General features: G+C 31.8%; 1 protein-coding gene across 1 annotated transcript; it reads right to left on the bottom strand.

Moving 5' to 3' along the window:
- Positions 1–603: 603 nt before the first annotated feature.
- Positions 604–14979, bottom strand: LOC124438591 (adhesion G-protein coupled receptor G2-like). The gene is made up of 27 exons (XM_046988762.1): positions 14859–14979; positions 14714–14758; positions 13051–13225; positions 11430–11578; positions 8396–8761; positions 8130–8293; positions 7817–7974; positions 7121–7272; positions 6686–6733; positions 6583–6620; positions 6456–6518; positions 6181–6280; positions 5974–6105; positions 5721–5887; positions 5591–5640; positions 5364–5496; positions 4983–5086; positions 4814–4916; positions 4371–4524; positions 3511–3577; positions 3377–3443; positions 2675–2754; positions 2468–2594; positions 2306–2347; positions 2132–2237; positions 1034–1120; positions 604–664 (listed from the first exon to the last, which is right to left on the bottom strand). The coding sequence occupies exons 4-27, from the start codon at positions 11536–11538 to the stop codon at positions 657–659; spliced, it is 2625 nt and encodes an 874-aa protein (XP_046844718.1). The 5' UTR covers positions 11539–11578; positions 13051–13225; positions 14714–14758; positions 14859–14979; the 3' UTR covers positions 604–656.
- Between the last annotated feature and the right edge of the window lie 4067 nt (positions 14980–19046).

Here is a 19046-nt window from a genome sequence, read left to right as displayed (position 1 = left end):
TTCTTTTAGAGGCAGCGTACTTCTCTTGGCATACGACGTTCGATCCTATTATGAATAACAATGCACTTATAAATAACGCAAAGAATGAGACGAAAGAATGTTTTTATTTATTTATCAAACTAATGAGTTTTATTAAGATAAACGAGTAAAAATCCATATAGACACTGGGAGGCCACAGTGTCTATAATTCCAGAAATGACTTCTTTCCCTTCTTTCCCAAAATCGAAAGTTATTCTTAAAAACTATTTCAGCAATCATCGTAAAATTGATTGGTTCGTATGCTTGCTTTCCAAAATGATCAATTTTATCGTCTCAGTGCAGTATTTTATAATTTCTGTTGAGCATGTCACATTGGGAGAATTTTGACGTGAAATTTCGAAGTACTGCTATGTTAAGTCTTAGCTATATGTGCAGTCTCGACCGACAAAGACTTAGAGTAAGCAGACAAACTACGTGAATTTCAAAGATAAAACAAGAGTAATAAAGAGAGTCTTATAAACTAGACAAACCTTTAGTTTTAATAATTCCAAATAACATCACCAATGCAAGGATTGAAAGTCCACATAAGAAAAATTTAAAGTTGAAAGGATGCATGATATTTTATGTATATAATTCACAATTCCAATTTTTTTTACAGCAACCACCAGCTTTCTTTCTCAATATCCTATGTCAGGAAAATAAAAAATGAAACAAGTCGAGATAGACAATTGTTTGCGATCTTAATTCAATACAAATATTTCACTATACTTTCAATTCGTCATAATTATTATGTAAATATCTGTTTGAAATGAAACACAGGGGGTATGGTCTTGTATTATCAATAAAATAATGACAACTAAGTGTAAAAACAATCATATTTTCTAGTATGAATGAAGATATATGTTCTTCCTTGTTTTTGGAACCGTGTGATTCATAAAAATATCAGGTGAAAGCTGTCATTAGAAAAATGAATTATAATTCAATTTTAAAGACCTGTGAAGACCTCGGGACGCTTGCGTTGTTAAAATCATCAACAATATCTACATAAACTGACCTGACTTAACGAAGATCCGTTGATAATTTGATGTCCTCTTTATATGACTAAACTCAATAGAGAATATTTGTTTATTGATGCAGTATCCTGTACATACAAAACAAAACAAAACAAAAGTGTTATAAAGCTAATTCATCAAGTATCAAAGCAATTCTGTAATTTATTTATAAGATAAAAATAATACCTTTACAATTTCCTTAAGACAGAACATAATTCAAGTCATTTAAAACTCTCTTCAGCATTGAAAACACTTGTTGCATAGCACAGTAAAAGAAGCTTCGGTAAACAAAAGAAATTTTGATTCAACGACTGAAGAATTTTTCATTTTTTAATGAAGAGTATTTTAGACTAAGAATCCATGCGTTAAGTTGCGGAAAGTGGGCGTTTTATCTGATCTGACCTTAAATTGACGCATACTTATAATGCTCAAGTAAGCAAAAGTAAGATAAATAATTATAATCAACCACTTTGTGTTGTTTGCATTGAAAAAATTATCTTCGACATCAAAGAAATGCTCAGCACACGAAACTAACATTAGTTTCAAAAACAATTTGTAAAGTGCAAATTATAAGCAGCTGGCACAATATGACAAAGTAATTTTTTTACAAACATCATGACAATAAATTGTCGCTGAAGTGCTTTTTAAAACCATTTTATTACTTTTTAAAACCATTTATTATTATTTAAAACCAATCATCATTTTAAAGCAAAATTTATCAGATACTATTTAAAATATACAAATACGTACTCTAAGTGTAAATACATTCGAATGAAAATAGACTTTCTAAACACTGATCTTATGAGATCAGTGTTTCCAAATGGTTGACGTATTTTTCGTTGGCGTTATGTGATATGACGTGCACTGACTGACGTAGGCGTAAAAAAACCCTATTTTTTGAGTGTTAGATGTCAAATAATCTTTTGACAAATCTAGTTTATGATATCAACGTACGTAAGAGCCAAACACAACTGAGTGGGCGAATCTTTTCAAGCAAATATTAAAACTGGTTGGTTATCGGCAAAGTATGTTGGTCGTGTTGCTCAGATGAAGACACTGTCAGGAATTAGGAAGGGATCTGGACACGAGATTGTTGTCACCTTTTATTTTGTTATTCGTCAGTCGAGTTATTCTGTGGTGATCGTTTAGAATCCAGTTCTCTCTCCGTCTTCCACGTTTTCGTAGTCTCTGAATTTCACTACGAATCTTGAATGGAAGAAAAATTAAATTTAAAAGAGAAAGGAGATGAAACGACCAAAAAAGTGTATATGTACCTCTGCATTTAACACACAATATAGAATGAAAATAAAAAATCCCTGTAAATAAAAAGTCGATCCGTTAAATTCAGCAACATACAGAAACAAAGACTTTTGACAAAACTGTGTTGAATAATTTTTAGCGTGAAATTAATCGGAATACAAGTACATTTTACTTACTTGGAAAGCGTTGCAAACGGCAAATATATATTGAAAGATGACGGATTTCTGTGCAAAAGCCACGATGCCAAATATCCAAGTTGTTCCAAGGATCGGTACAAGCATTATCAACGTACGTAGAGCTGATCTAAAGTAAAGAAGATTTGTTTTCGTTTTATTTGCTTTTTAAAGAAAAATTTATGGCGATGAAAAATAATAATTATTTACTTTTCCTTTCGATAACCAGGGTCATTACGTAATAACTTCATTGTTGTTCTTAAGACAGCTCCTAACACCAATGAATTTATCTGAATAAAAATTGTACAGTCTGAGTCAGTTTCATCACAAACACACGCGCTTAGTATAGGTAATAGTATAATTTTGAGTATTTGCAGTCTTAGTAAAAAACTCAAGAGTGCATGTTTAGCCGTAATTACGCCAGAAACTATACTATACTTAATAATAATATACTTTGAGATAATTTCTTGAATATACAGTCTAACTAAGTCTCGACTTGTTACTCTCTATTGCTTCAGAAAAGCCTCGATACACGGACTAACTGTTAAAAACATTCACCCAAAAAAACAGTACTTGCTGTTTTGTTTTTATTCTTTGCATTCTTTCGAAATTCCTGAATTTCAAACGATTCGCCATCTTTGCAATATGGGAAATCTTTGTGTACTTACAACTGTCGCCATGTTTATTTTTTGAATTGAAAAGAAGTGTGTTTGCCTTTCACTGCTTTTTAGCCAATCAGGTTACAGTATTTACAGTGCAATTACACTTTAAAAAGTGCGCTTACAGCTTTTCTAAAGTTCAAATACATCTTTTCAAATTGCAATTAAACTGTCCCGCAATCAACCAATCACAATGATTTCCCTTAGAAATACAAACAATTCCCTTTTACAAAAACAAACAATTTCTGCTTACAAATATAACAAATAGAGCAGGAACTATAAAAATCCATATCGATGATGACTCGATGGACAACCAACAACTAGAAAAATGAAACATGATGTGCATTTCTCTGAGAGGAAAAACAATTTAAAAAAACCAATACTTACTGATCTTTAGATACTAAGTCATGCCGTAAAATGGCAGTTGTAATTAATACAATAACGGCTGGAACACCTGAAATAAATTAAAACATCTGAACATGTTGAACGAGTTATTTACAGTCTTTAAAAAACTCACGAGTGCATGTTAATTTTGAATAATTTCGAGTGCATGTTAATTTTGAATAAATTAAAACATCTGAACATGTTGAACGAGTTATTTACAGTCTTTAAAAAACTCACGAGTGCATGTTAATTTTGAATAAATTAAAACATCTGAACATGTTGAACGAGTTATTTACAGTCTTTAAAAAACTCACGAGTGCATGTTAATTTTGCCGTAATTGCAAAAGAAACTATATTATTAATGGCTTATAATATACTGTGAGACATTTTACAAAATGGCTTCTACCTTTGTTTCGCTTTTTAACTATTTATCGCTTCAGAAAGCCTCGTTGCACGGCCCAAGTTTTATAAACATTTACCACCAAAAAAGTACTTGCTGTGCTGTTTTTATTTTTGGAGCGATTGCAGTATACCTGTCCACTCATACACGTGTAATATAAACATGACCCTAACATTAACCCTAACACTAAAACTGAGTGGACGGGTATTCAATTCAGCCTTATTCTTCACTTTAGTTACAACTGCCGCTATGTTTTTTCTATTGAAAAGAAGTTTGTTTGGCTTTTACTGCCATTTAGCCAATCATGTTACAGTATTTGACAGTGCAATGACACATTTTCACAGTGCAATTACAGCTTTTCTATTGAGCAACAACACTTTTCACAGCGTAATAAAAGATAAACTGCACTACAATCAAGTATTTTATTAATCAATTTCATGCATTAAGAAAGTGAAGTTCTTACCCCAGCCAAAAATGTGATAATTTCGCCTGTGACGTTCATTACGACCAAACACTCGTACAATCAAGAAGTAAAGATGAACACCTTCAACCAACATCCATGCAAACACAGCCAGATACAAGTAGAATGTGAGAATTGTTGCAACAAAGCAAATATCCTGCGTAGATGACGATAATAACAAAAATGCAAAAGTTATTTTACAAATTTTTGTGGAGAAGTAAAAATGTAAAAGTTGGTTTGTATTAGTTGCTCTCTCCAATGATCGATAAGCTTTCTCTTTTTTTTAAAGGGGAGAGTGTGATATGTTCATATACGCATGATACGCCGTCTTGAGATTCACAGATTATAACATGCATATATGAATACAGCGGTACCCCAACCCCAATAAACGAGTTTGCTTGATTTATGGATCTGTCAACAGAAACCAAAAATAAAATTCCTATTACCTTATGATTTCGCGCAAAGTTCCCAAAGAGAAAAGCCACGTCAGCAAGACCAAGAGATAAAACAAGATTAAGATGAACAATTGTCTTTAATGTTCTCGTGATTCTAGTGATGGATATAGAAGTACATTATAGTACGTTGGAGTACAACACATGCCAGCTTGCAGGTTACCTTAGCAAGAAGTAGAAGATAAGTGTAAGAAAACAACCAACAGAGGATAACGATAAACCAACGTAAGTGATCAATTCAAGATTCTTCTCATCTTTTGCAGATGTCTGCCAATGAAAGAAAGGATACAAAAAAATGGGATGGCTTTAAACGCATGATTCAGAAATGTATATACTAAGGGGGGGGGAGGGGAGAGTGTAATGGGGGTTTGCATACTCTATTTAACTCTTGTTTTAGCTGAGAGGGAGGGTGTGCTGAGAGCGTTGTACACTCCATCTAATCTTAACTAGAGGGTTACTGGATGTGCAGGAGGTTTGCATATCCCAACTAATCTTAGCGAGGGGGTTCAGGATATGTGTAAATTTTCATGCCTGGAATAAATACCTTTGCAACAGGAAACATTACAGAAAACTTAGTGAGGTGATCGCATTTACAGATCGTGTGAGTTTCATTTTTGTCAAAAAGAGAACAACCATCACCGGACCATCGTCCATATTTTTCATCTTCTTTGTTGTGCCTACATTAATAAAATTTACCTAATTTCAGTTTTCAAACAACTAAATCCTCAAATGTTATTCTTTCACAAATTCATATAAACTGTTCATACATACCGAGAATCTTCGATCCAATAAACACATTGTCTTCTATCACCAATCATCACCTATCACATACATACACGAAACAATATTTTACATCGAATGACATTTTCTACAAATGGAGAAGAACTGAAAGAGAAATTACTTGAGTATTCTGAAAGACTAATGTAAATGATGAATTCATATTTCTCCAAACATCGTCTTGCATTTTAGCGCTAACTACTCTATCTCCAAGATAATTATCACGACTTCCTGTCGTTTTCTTCATTTCTTCAATAGGCTTGAACATCATGTAAACTGCCGACTTTACTCCTTCATAAAGAAAAAAAATTTTAAAATCATACATCTGAAATGTAGCCTTGAAATCCCATGGCGTAAATATGATCATATTTATGTACCTGTACCAAGTGGAAAGGCTCCATCAGGAAAACTTATACTGGAATATCCAGGGAATGGTTGAAATGTCTTTATACTTTCGGGAAAATTAAAACCATCGCTTTTTGATAAATTCATAACGACCGAAGCAAAAACTAAATGAGAGAAAAATTAAGGAAAATACAAATAAGTTAAAGAGCTTTAGCATGGTCGTAGTTAGAACCTCGTACCAAAGTGACTTATTTGAACAAGGTATGTAACAAATGCTTTCTGTTCCAAATTTAGTGTCGTTGCTTTCTTAAAACCCAACCTCTCCAACTCATTTAAAACCTGAAATGTTAAATAACAGCATGAAAAGCTAGAAAAAAGAAGAATAAAATAACTACTAAATGAACACATGAACAAATCTTGAACACAGCGTGAATATATTGTGAACACATTGTGAACACAAAATGAACACATCGTGAACACATCATGAAAGAATGTACAAATAATCCGTACGAACCTCCATTTTCTTACCGTCCCCCTGGTCATTCAACAAACGATGAATAGCATTCAAGATTGCATTCTGAAATAAAACGAAAATTCTAAATAAAAGTTCCACATAAAGTAAATAGTTAGTAAATACGTACATCCAAAAAGCGAGAGTAAAAACCACCAGTGTTAATGTCTAAAGAGATGAAATATAATTTTAACATAAGAGAAATAATCTTCAAGAAATTCCAACAAGATTACCTGGCGTTGGACAAAAATTTTTCGTAAGGGATCGAGAAGCTTCCATGTCTATAACAAAGCAATATTTTAGATTTACTTCCTTTATTCACCGCTTAGTTTGTACAATAACCTCATGCAATATTTTCATATACAGACCCCAAGCAATACTTTCGTATACAGGGGTCAGGCAATACTTTCCTATACAGACCCCAAACAATACTTTCTTATACAGACTTCAGGCATTACTTTCCTATACAGACCCCAGGCAATACTTTCTCATACAGACTTCAGGCAATACTTTCCTAGACAGACCCCAATCAATAATTTTTTATACAGACCCTAGGCAATACTTTCTTATACACACCTTATGTAATATTTTCACATACAGACCCCAAGCAATACTTTCATATACAGACCCCAGGCAATACTTAAGCGTAAATACATTTACTAACTTACTGATAAAAATCCGAGCACTTATAGGACCTTGAAATGAACCGTTAGGAAATGTTATACCAACACGTAAGTGATCTGTTCCCGTTTTTTCAACCATCAGAGCAGTGATTTCATAAACTTCACCTTTTGTAAGAAGATTAGGGTTCGACCAAGACCTGCAAAAATATTATCAAAACAACATTGAAAATCATAATGTAGTAAAATGAAGGAGATAACGGTAGCTACAACACTGATAAACATTAATATATCATAAATATTTATGTGAAAGATCCAAACCAACGTTAACCTATGTTATAAAACAACAACAATGAAACGCGTGCGCTGATTGGTCTATAACTAAGTTTGCATTAGCCAGTGAAAACCGATCTGAGCTCAACCAATCAAATCAATCAATTAATCGAAGAAAAATCAAAACATTTGTTTTAAATATATCCGTTTCGCATTACTGTTATTTTATAAAAGAAAGAAAGATGCTTACTACATCTGCACAAGCTTATGCAAAACTTGGAGACGTATTGGAGAACTCACAAGCACGTGCCAACCTCGAACTTTGGTGCTAAGCTTGCACTAATCTGCTATCGAGTTCTCCCAAAGGTCTCCTTGGTGTTTGCATAAGCCTGTGCAAACACAATAAACATGTTTTATTTCTTAAACGCAATTCAAATGAAAAGACAACGTGCATTGACAAAATCTACTCACTCATTCCAAGAGTTGTAATGCGTCCAATCAGGTACAGAATCATCGCGAGGAACTTCAGCCAGTACTTTAGCTCTCTTTTGAGTTTCAACATTTCTAATGTACAGTTTGCATTTATTATCACAAGACATGTTGAAAACGTAATAACCTGTTTGTGGGGCCTATAGAAACAAAATGGACAATACTGATGATAGCAAATGATATACAGGGATATTGTTAAGGCAAACATTGAAATCGACCATATGATATCCAAAAGATATATACGAAGATCAGAAAAACATTAAGCTGTAGAGACTAATAATCAAGAACAACTTACATTATAGAATGTCGTTAATCGGACACCAAAATCATCACTGATATTCCTTGGTGCTTGAAATGTAGGTAATATAGAAACACTGTGAGCAACAGTGTTTATAAAAGAAAAATCATCGTTGGTCTTATTGAACCAAATTTCGTACTTCACCCCCTCCGTCACTTTGACTGAAAACAATAAAAATAATTATCTCATTGGCATACATTATCATCGATAGAGAGTGTGGGTAAGTAAAATAAATATATTTATAAAAATACACATCAAGATACCAGAATCATTAAAGACTTGCAGCTCACAAAGTGAAAACGATTTTTTCCTTCTTCCAGGTACAATTTTTACTGACTGACCAAATAACGACATGCAAGAAATTATTCTTCTTTCACCACTACCAATAATATGATCTCTACCGCATGCATGTCCTGTACCATAACGAAACTTTCGAACGTAAATTCGTATAGATGTTGGATGTTGTTGAGAGTTCTTCACTTGAATATACGTGACATTTATACTTTGAATCAAATCTATCGAAGACTTTTTTAAAGGCAAAGAGCATGTTTCATCTTGTCCGTCAATTATTTTGTCACCGCTGTTGCCTTCGTGGTGTGATGAATTTCTCTTGTAAGATGAAGAGTAATCTGAAGGAAAAAAAACCATGATATCATCCCAATCCCTAAAGGGCAAAGCAAAGCATACATATATGTGCTGTTAATGTTTTAAAATAACAAACTACTTCCTTTTCCTTGTGAGAGATAAAATACGGATTTATCATGACGTGCTTGATGACAACGTACAAAAGATAAAATAAAGACAAAAGATAAAATAAAGAGAACTGGAATTCTTAATTTACTATATATTTAATGTTCAATTTACTGTACAGATATATACCGACTCTGTCGGCGTTTTCTGCTTTAAAAACAAAAGGAATGATAACAAGATAAATAAAAACATCGTCTATTTTTATAACTACTCAATAATTAACTAATTTTAGAAATGAATCTGAAAAGTGTATAATCAGATTTTAAAAGTGTCAGTCAAGCGGTGTAGTTATATATTTCAGTAGCTATATAAACCTTATCTGTACATTAAAATACGTGCATTTAGCAAATGACAAGAAAACTTCCTACAGCATACAACTACATCTTAAATAAACTTTATAAAGTTTAAATTGCGCTATGAACAAGAGAGACTATTGCCAGAAAGTACAATTAAGTAGGTTTTTTTGTCAGCTCCATGGCTGCGCAACGAGAAACTCAATAGAACACAAAAAAAACCCCATCAAAAAAAGCATCAACACTTACCGGTAACAATGAATTTACGGTGAGTCTACCAAATAATTAGAAATATTCAAAGGATGTAGGGAGTACATGAATTCTAATCCGTTCATTACAAAGTCAAAGATTATGCGAGACTTAAAGTGAAGAAATTACTTATTAGTCGAGAAATAAAATGAAGTTCATTAGAAAAACCAGTGAAAGTGAACATGAAAAGAAAATACCATAGAAACATGTATTCACTGCTGTGTTACTGTACAGGGGTGAACAAATTTATAATGTGAAAATACTTCTAAAGAACTATTTTCAGATTTGTCACCACGACAAAGTCTCTATTTTAAAATTTATAATGATAAATTGCTAGTAAAAAAGGGAGAGAATAATTTGTTCGATTGTGATTGCTGAAGCAAATGTAATTATCAATGTAGAGGTGTTGAAATGGCGAACATTTGAGATCTAACATACATCTTTTCACACATCGTTTGTTATTCATTGGGAGACGTCAAATATGTCTGGACACAATCATATTTTGTAAAAACTACAAACTCTTGACGCAACTGTTCACTGTAAAAATAATGAAGTAGAAAATGCTATTTATAAAAACAGAAAGCCTCATGTTTTTAATTCAATCTTAATTCCTCGAGAAATAGGACGCCTAGTGAAAGGCGAATATAAAAATAATTAAAAGGTTTTCAAAATCACCATGCGTTGATACAAAAAAAAACACACCAAAGAATTCCAGATGTTAAACTTAAAATATCAGTTCAACGTAACAAAAATAGACACGAGAGATCGTCGTGAACACCATCATTTTTGTCTTCAATCAACATAGATTTATTTGAATCATCAACGGAAGTTTTAATGATCGGATCAGCAAGTGAAGTGTAGGCATAGCAAACGAGTGACTATTGAGGTTATATTGTAAAAGTTAAATTCTCTACTTGTGGATTTTGTCGTTATAAGCTGGATGAGAGAAAATTCATATGATAAATAATCGTTGACAATGTAGAGCATATTTGACAATGCTTGTAAAGGAACTGACTTAAAAGCTTTAGAACAATGTTTTTCGACAAGGAAGCATCTAACGTTATGTCAAAAAATAATTAAGAAATATATAAATGTGAAACACAATCTACATACATATTTTCTGTTGCTAAATAATTTTATATTATAGAATAGAGGGATGGACCTTTTTCATTACCATGCAACCTTTCATTTTCATTTATTAAATCGCCTAGTCAATCATTTATAAATTTATAATTTGCCTTTGCGGTAAAAAATCAAAGAAATTATCACGTTGTAATAACAATCCCTTTTCGAATTATCACTGTTGGTTTCCGTGAGATATTAACGAGCTGCGTGGACATGATATTATATAAATTTGTATATTAAATTTCTCATTACTTCTTATGAAGGATAGTGAGAACTTAATACAAACAGATCTTTACTACATCAATGCCAAAATAGTTTATCACATTATTTAAAATCGAATAGAAAATAGAAATTCGTACGAATTCGAAAAAATCTTGTAAAATGTATGATCCTTTTCTACGAATTACGTTAATAAGTTGAATTAAATGCATATGCAGATATGTGTTCAAAGTTCACAAACTTTTCGTTTACAATAATTTGACGTAGATTTAATATTGTGTATAATTTAATATGATTCACAGTTTTTACTTTATAGAACAGCTCATAAATACAGTTTTTAGAGTATTTAATATCCATTTATGCATACATTGTATGTAAGTTTTATTATTGGATGGCTAATGGTTTGTCGCTTTTTACTTTGTGCATACCCTCCATAAATAAATTTGAGAACGATAATAATAACAATGGTGATTTTGATGATAAAGAGCAGATCAAAGCATCAAAACGAGAAAAAAAATCCTGAGCAAATACTGAATTACAGCATACGCGCCCTTTCATATTGAATGACTCATTTACATTTCAACTCGTGAGGAAGACACAAAAAATGCCTAAATTTCTTCTTCGATTAAAAAATAATTAATAAATGCGCTTTTTTACTTACGTATAACGCACTGCTGGTCCAAGAGTTGAACTTGAGACGATGGTTGAACGAAGTACATTACGGAGCAACAAAGGTAACAAAATGATGAGATGTGAAAAAGATTCTCCATTGTTCGTTAGTACTGCCCAAAGTCTTCTTTCAATAGATACCTACATAAAAATGATATCAATCATTGTACGCTCTATTCACCGAGGAGCGGCTCCATAAGAAATTACACAAATCATTACAAGTGTATTATAAAGTATTTAAGCTTCAATTCATAGCAAAGGATGCCGGAAATCTGTTCCCTATTATTGCCTCAACCATTCATACTGTTTTGTTCAATTTGAACAATTAAGTGTTACGATGCCATGCAGATCAATTACAAAGTATACGACACGTTCGTGGATCGAGATAAAAGATAAGTGGACTTTTGACAAGAAGCTAGACAACCATTAGTATAATACAAAATTTTCCCAGGTTTTTCAGAGCAGAAGTTATATGATAGTCAGATGATGTGTAATCAATAATCGGAATCATTGTCGTCACGATATACCATATTGAAGACACCACAACGACACATCATATCGTTCAACACTTGGTTCAACAAGATCTTCAAAATAAATGAACGTGGATTGGTCCATTTAAAACCATACGTTCATTTATCGTACATAATATAGCGACAGTTGATTATTAAATTCAAACAGAATAAAATAATTTATACGCAATTCATACATTCAATAGCAAAACTATCCTCGACTCATTCGGTCTCGAGGCGAAAGCCAGCAGTTAAATGATTTAATCAAAACAAAGACAACAAAGGTCGCTATATATAACTGGAGTTTGCTATTTTAAAAATTTTCACACAAGCTATAGCATTGCAAGATGCCGTTCAATTGAAAAAAATAAGCAGAGAGGTGAGAAATACTAGAACTGACAAAAGGATTGTTAAGAGGGGAGGATAGCATTAACTGACACATAATATACTGCCAACACCTAAACATTTCAAATATGCATGAGTTAATAATTAGAAATACATGTTCCGAGCAAAAAAGGACCTCAAATGTCGTTCATTTGGTTAAAGGTTAAACTTGACAGAGGGAAGACCTTTCTCACAGCCTGACAATTAATATGGTGATGTGCAGTTATATTTCAAAATATTGTCTTTCCAATCCCATATTGCAGCGTTTAATAACCATATTGCTTTGAATATTTTAGTAAATATAGTGAGAAAAACGAGTTATATAAAACCAATTATTTAAGTAGGCTTTGAAAGGGCTTAAAGGAAAACATCGCATTCCCTACACAAACCCATCCTGCTGTGTTTGAATCAGTACTTCCACCATGTGAACTTTGGGTTCAAAATAAATAAAAGGAAAAGCTAAGACGAGTGAAGTAGTAATATACAGACATAGGAAAATAAAAATCTAACACAAGCTTAACTAAATCGAAACATGTAGTTTCATAAAGTGACAAGACGTTTGAAACTTCTGGAAAATTCTAGTTAGCGTGAGCGAGATTATAAGCATAATTGCAGAATTTTACCCATACTTTCTTTAGGAATCCATTGATTATGTTATAATTATCTTATTTATTGAAATGCAAAGTAGAAAAGCAAAAAATGATGGATGAGAATATTTACCTCAGCATGAGATGAATACAATTATAAAAAGAAACAGCTCAATCCTACATGTTATCAGCAAGTACTTATTATCTGATCTGACACAGCGATAAATCAGTTCTTTGTGAAGCAGCTAACACACAACTCGATGTGGCACATCTTCAACTTTCCAAACGTTTATTGTCGTCGTTCGTGCCTATATAAAGACAGCAGGTATAATGGAGGGATATTTTAATAAACTCGTGCGCCATTAATCCACTTGATGAATATCCACTTAAAGTGAAGATGTTGAAACACGCAGAAATTTTTGTTTTCCATTTTATCAATTACAAACAAACCATTCATTATCTAGTTTATACTTATTTTAGAAAAACAAAGAATGGAAATATACAACATGCCGAAATCGTGCAATTTCCAAAAAATTGTACACCACAAAGCATTTCCCGAAATTAACTTACAGAGCATCAAATCTCCAATGAAAACAGTCTAAAGATTCCCTATTGTCAAATACTCGTTCATAGAGAAAGTTAAGACACTCTTTCATAAAAACTTAGGAATTAGAAGTACATATGGGATTATGCATGCGTCATACGTTATCAAAAATTAAGTAATATTGCCATCATTATACAAGCACGTTGACACTTCACATGCATGCAAACAGAAGAAATTAATTTGAAGAAAAACGTCAAAAATATTCAGCTGTCTACTGACATAAATTAAAAAAAATCCTGATGTTTATGTATGTTGCAAGATGTTAAATTTGAATAAAAAATAAAGCCTAGTCATGTGTATATAAACTTAAATTTCGTTGCTTTAAATGTAATATTTTCTATAAGCTAACGTCAGTTGTTGTAACATTTTACTTTTAGAACTATTCAAGAGTAAGTTTTCTAATTTCATAAGTCCATCTTACAATCATTCCAACAAAAACCATCTACATGCCAATGTATATATACAAAATTGTATTTCTCACATGAATATTTTAGGTTTTGCAATGAAAGTTTAATGAACAAATCTAGAGCAGTAATATACAGCTAATCTTCCACACAGCTGATGTATCATACAAAAATCCCTCCACACAGATTGTCCTGCGATTTCAAAAATGTAGAACAAATCACACTTGCTGTGTGGTTAACTAAAGTTGATATTCAAGAATATATGCATTGACGTTTAAAACAGTCTAAAATGACGTATAAATATGCTGTATATATATATATATATATACGCTCAATCTCACGACTTTATTTTGATGAAATTTTCCTTAGTAAAGCAAAACATCCGCATGCAAATTAGAAAAGCAAAAATTGACAATGGACATATTATCGAGGTCAGTTAACAATATTAAAAGAAGACAGCTCAATTAATTTTTCAATAACATTGAATCAAGGAGGCGAGGATTTTTTCCCAAAAGAAATCTGTTGACAACTCAAGGGAAAGGATTGAGCATAAAAACGATTCTACAGAGAATCGCCTGTATACATAGCTAGTTTAAGATACATAGAAGTTTTCCCTTTCATAGTTCGTCTGAAAAATCGCTAACACAAAATTGATATCGCTATATTCACAATTAGAATTTTCACAGTTAAAAAAATAAATTGGTGAAAAAATTTGGAAAATATCTACAAACTATAAAACTTTGTTGCGATAAATGATCGAATGCAGCTGTTTCATTTTAAAGACTTACTGAGTGAGAAATGATTTCGTTAAAACCATCCATTGGAACAGGAATCTACGATGAAAAAAAAACACACACACACACAAATAAGTCATCGTCAAATCAAACAGAGTTTGATAATTTTATTTACCTGCACAACATGAATGGAAATTACCTGCAAGATACATCCACTCACTTTCAGCATGAGACATTGCATAATTAATGACCCCTAGATGAAATGATGAAAAATTATCGTCCTTGTCTTCATCATTATAAATTGAAGTAAAATTTCGTTTTCATTGGCACATGATCAGAACAATTTTGTTTTATTTAATTTTATTGCTATTTTTATTTCGGTTTTCAAAAGTCTATTTAAGAACTATACTCAATTGTCATTCACCGTGACAAATACGTTGTTTAGAGCAATATTGAAAAATTATGTCTTAGATGAACGTGAGAACTTCGGTCAATATTACATCTGTGTGACAGGTGAAAATTTAATTTCATCCCGATGTGATTTAACTACATTAGTACACAAGCATAGGGATAAGAATGCTTCCTTTGACAAGCTTTAAATATTGCTTTTTTTCAACGGTAACTGGTCAAGTTGGTGGGAAAAGATTTGGATCAATGAATTCAATATATAACATGGTGAATATTCGTAAAGCTAATACAAGTGGTATTGAATATGAACGCAAATTATATATTCCTTTAGTTGATATACTTGGTAATATTCAATAAAAAAAAACTCTTGTCAAACAAAGCCTGCATCAACGAATTCAAATTTTATTGCCCAGTTTCGTAAGTAGTTGATGGGAGGCCATGTAAACAAAACATGTTTCTAAATTCGTTATAAACTTCTGAACTTGGCAGTGAATTTGCAAAGTTCTAGAAAAAAATCCACAATTCTCAACGAACCCACATCCGTCTAAGTGTGAAGAAGCTCTGCGGGGTTCCATATCTCGTGTCTCTGCGAATTAAGGATGCATTCAACAAAAATGAACGTCAAATGTTGTTTGCAGTGGAATAATAACAAATACTGTAGATTACTATGATAGTATAGATAACAAAAAATGTTTGACGTTGACAAAAGACATTTAGCCTACGGATGAACTATGTTTTGCCTCAGTATGAATATTTGAGGGCAGCTAAATTGAGTTTAAAAAAACAAATGATGATTTCATTTATTTACATTGTTATGGGTGTGAACATGGACAAAAAAAAACCCATCAAAAGAGACCGCGTCATGCGCATAACACAAAACACAAATGAAAAAATATGTTTCCTAACGTCATGCTCTGCCAAACGGAAATAGGATTTTTTGTTAAGGGAAGGGCTTCGAGGAATAGTCAAAAGATTACATGATTATTTTATAGGATTATAAATTCCCTTTATGCGTGGTAAAAAACACGAATGTGTTTTTATCGATGACAGGTGATCATGTCTTCTTAAAAAGTCAACTTCTTTCTGTGAATTTTTCAATGAAAATATGCACTTTTTGTCCAGTGTTAGATAATAATATTTAAACTAGGTTTTATTGTTTTGAATAAACGATTGCTATCACTATATTGTAAGATAAAAAATCTTTAATTCTGACTTTCTAAGCGTCATTTAAACAGATCATTCATCTAAAGGATAAACTTGAAATTCTACACTGTTGATCAATATATAAGTGTAATAAGAACATTAAACATCTCTATGTGAAGTTTAATCAGCTATGAGTATGAATTAAGTGTATTAAAAATACAAGTATTCTACAAGGAATTAAAAAATTTTAGGTGGGAAAAACGTTGAAATCTGGTAAACAGCTAAGAGAGTCAAGTTATTTTACAAATAAATATCAAAATCCTCTGCACAAACAAGAAAGAAACATTTCAATTTCAGGATGGATTAAATCTGTAACAATTCTATCTTTGTTTGCGAGGTATAATACTTCGATTAAATAGAAATATCGCATGCATGAAATATTATATAGAAATATAGGAAGATTTACATAACATTTTTACATAAGGCATGAAAATATTGAGGACCTTTTATTCAAATTTCAACATGGCTGTTTGTTTAACGTGTAGCATATTTAGAGCTCACAATGAACAATCATTATAATTATTTTTTGTTAATTATTTTTTGTTAATTATTTTTTGTTAGTTATTCTCGATTATTTATGATAGAGGAGCGTTCTGTACTGTAAAATGTTTCAATGATAAAACCTCATATCTGAGACGACAAGGCAATGAAAAATTTGAAAGCAACAAATATTGACTCTGTGATTAAGGTATTCACATTTATTCAGTATCTCAGGTAAGCGTAGAGCTTCTATTTTACGATAAAACCATCATACATACACACAAAACATAATATACATTAAACTCATGCATTTCTTGAATATTCTTTGATTATGTTTGTTTATCATAAAGAATTCCGAAACAATGTCGTTCAACATAAATTGTAATCTTTCAATAAACGTCAGAGAGTTCTAATATAGCGAGTCGGGAGTCATTTAAATAGCATCAGATACCAAAGCTGATATATTAAGAGATAAGGAAAGTTAGACATCAGAAAATTTATGTTTTTATATCTAGTATTGTCAATGATTATTTTATGTAAGTAATACGAAACGTGTTTTAAAGGTGAGTTGTGTAATGCCATAGCTATGGTCACAATGGACGACAGAGCATTGTTGTTCTTGCACTCAAAAAAAATTACATGATTTAACAACTTCTGCAAACCGAATTTGTTTTAATTTATTGCATTAAAACAAATCAACAGAAACCATTAAGAGAGAGCAATCACGACGTTAGGTAAGCATTTACACATTCAGCTGAACGTTGCATATAGCTACGAATAATTAATTGCATTTCGCCATAAAAACGATAGCAATCAGTTCATGTAATATTGAATTCAATAAACAATCATAAGAAAACATTCTAAATATAACGCATTATAAATAACGTTGGGAACATAATACACACACAAAAGGGTTAATTTTTTATCCATTTGGAGTAAAATAACTTACTATGCATTAACAAGATGAAAGACATCCTTACGCATCAAGTAAAAAATTTCTTAATTTTGCTTTCTTTATGCAAAACTGACGTGGATTTGATATCTGTGCTCCTAAAAAAGAGTAAAGTAATATTTAATCTTCTTCATCGTGGATCAACATGCACCACACATGCACTACCGATACAAACATCAATATATCAACGCGATGAAAGTTTCTCACAAGAAAAATTGTGGTAAACCAATGGGTAAATGGAGTTCTTTACAAACGACGGTTTTATGTGAACGAACATTTATGTGAAACACATTAATGTGAATTTTGCTTGGAAAATGAATGAAATTTCTTTAAATAACACCTTAAAGCGTTTAAATAAAACTAAAAAACCAACACAGAGGAAAGACTAAGTAAACAAAAAGTAAAAAAGCTTAATTACAGTAATGAAGTAGGAAAGGTCTATCTAAAATCATTAAAGATCTTATTTGTATGCTACATTCATTGCACATTACAATTCTGTAACAATAATCTTCTTGTGATTCTAAACAAACAGTGAGCTTGACGCCATTTCGTACATATTCTTACATATATCTACGTAAAAACTCTTTTATAGTAATAAAAGATTATTTTCTGAAAGCATCACTAATCAGTATGGCTTTTGATAGTCTATTCATGTTGATGTGGCCTGGGAACTAGCTCATCAAATATTTCATAAAGTGTAAAATATGAAGATTTAAAAGTTTGATTACATCGTCAATGACATCAATAAAACTGATTAAAATTGTGCGTCTCCCTAAACTACGACCCTAAAGTTGTAAAAACGAAATGTTTGCTCCCAGAACAGGGGAAGTTTAAAAGGAAAGAAAATCGTTTGAAAAGATTTACAGGATATAAACAAAATTTATAAAAGTTGACTGCACAACAAAATCTCACATAACGAAAAACATCAACATCAAGAAATCTAATCATTAGAATAATTTCACAAAAAATACATTCCTAACAAACGTAGCGGGTTTCTCTAGCAACATCAATAACTATAATTACAGAAAACCTAAAGTCACACTATAATGGACGAATTTAATGGAACTATATTACAATATTACTAAAATAGCTAACTTCTATTCTTTGTCGCATATGCAGAAATGAATTGGCAAGTATTTTATCTACTAATGACGATCTTCGTCAAAGGAACAAAATCAAGAGATGAGAAGAACTCAGAAACAACAAGGTGCTTTAAATATCGTTCTGTTGTTAATTGCTAAATCACTCGCAAAATGAATAGCGGTTTTATCCTCACGTTCGTAATTATACATTTACTCAATCTTTAGAAAGAATAATTTTTATGAAAGTACTTGATGAACACAA

This window comes from Xenia sp. Carnegie-2017, unplaced genomic scaffold (assembly GCF_021976095.1).
Source record: "Xenia sp. Carnegie-2017 unplaced genomic scaffold, XeniaSp_v1 HiC_scaffold_19, whole genome shotgun sequence".
Lineage (NCBI taxonomy): Eukaryota > Metazoa > Cnidaria > Anthozoa > Malacalcyonacea > Xeniidae > Xenia > Xenia sp. Carnegie-2017.
This window is presented reverse-complemented; position numbering and strand designations above follow the sequence as displayed.

Excerpts from the sequence above, each read along its gene's own strand:
- LOC124438591 (XM_046988762.1), bottom strand. The coding sequence starts at position 11,538 with ATGGAGAATCTTTTTCACATCTCATCATTTTGTTACCTTTGTTGCTCC. Across the intron at positions 7,975-8,129 it reads GATTAACGACATTCTATAAT|GCCCCACAAACAGGTTATTA; the intron begins GTAAGTTGTTCT and ends TTGTTTCTATAG. Across the intron at positions 6,734-7,120 it reads AAGTGCTCGGATTTTTATCA|ACATGGAAGCTTCTCGATCC; the intron begins GTAAGTTAGTAA and ends GCTTTGTTATAG.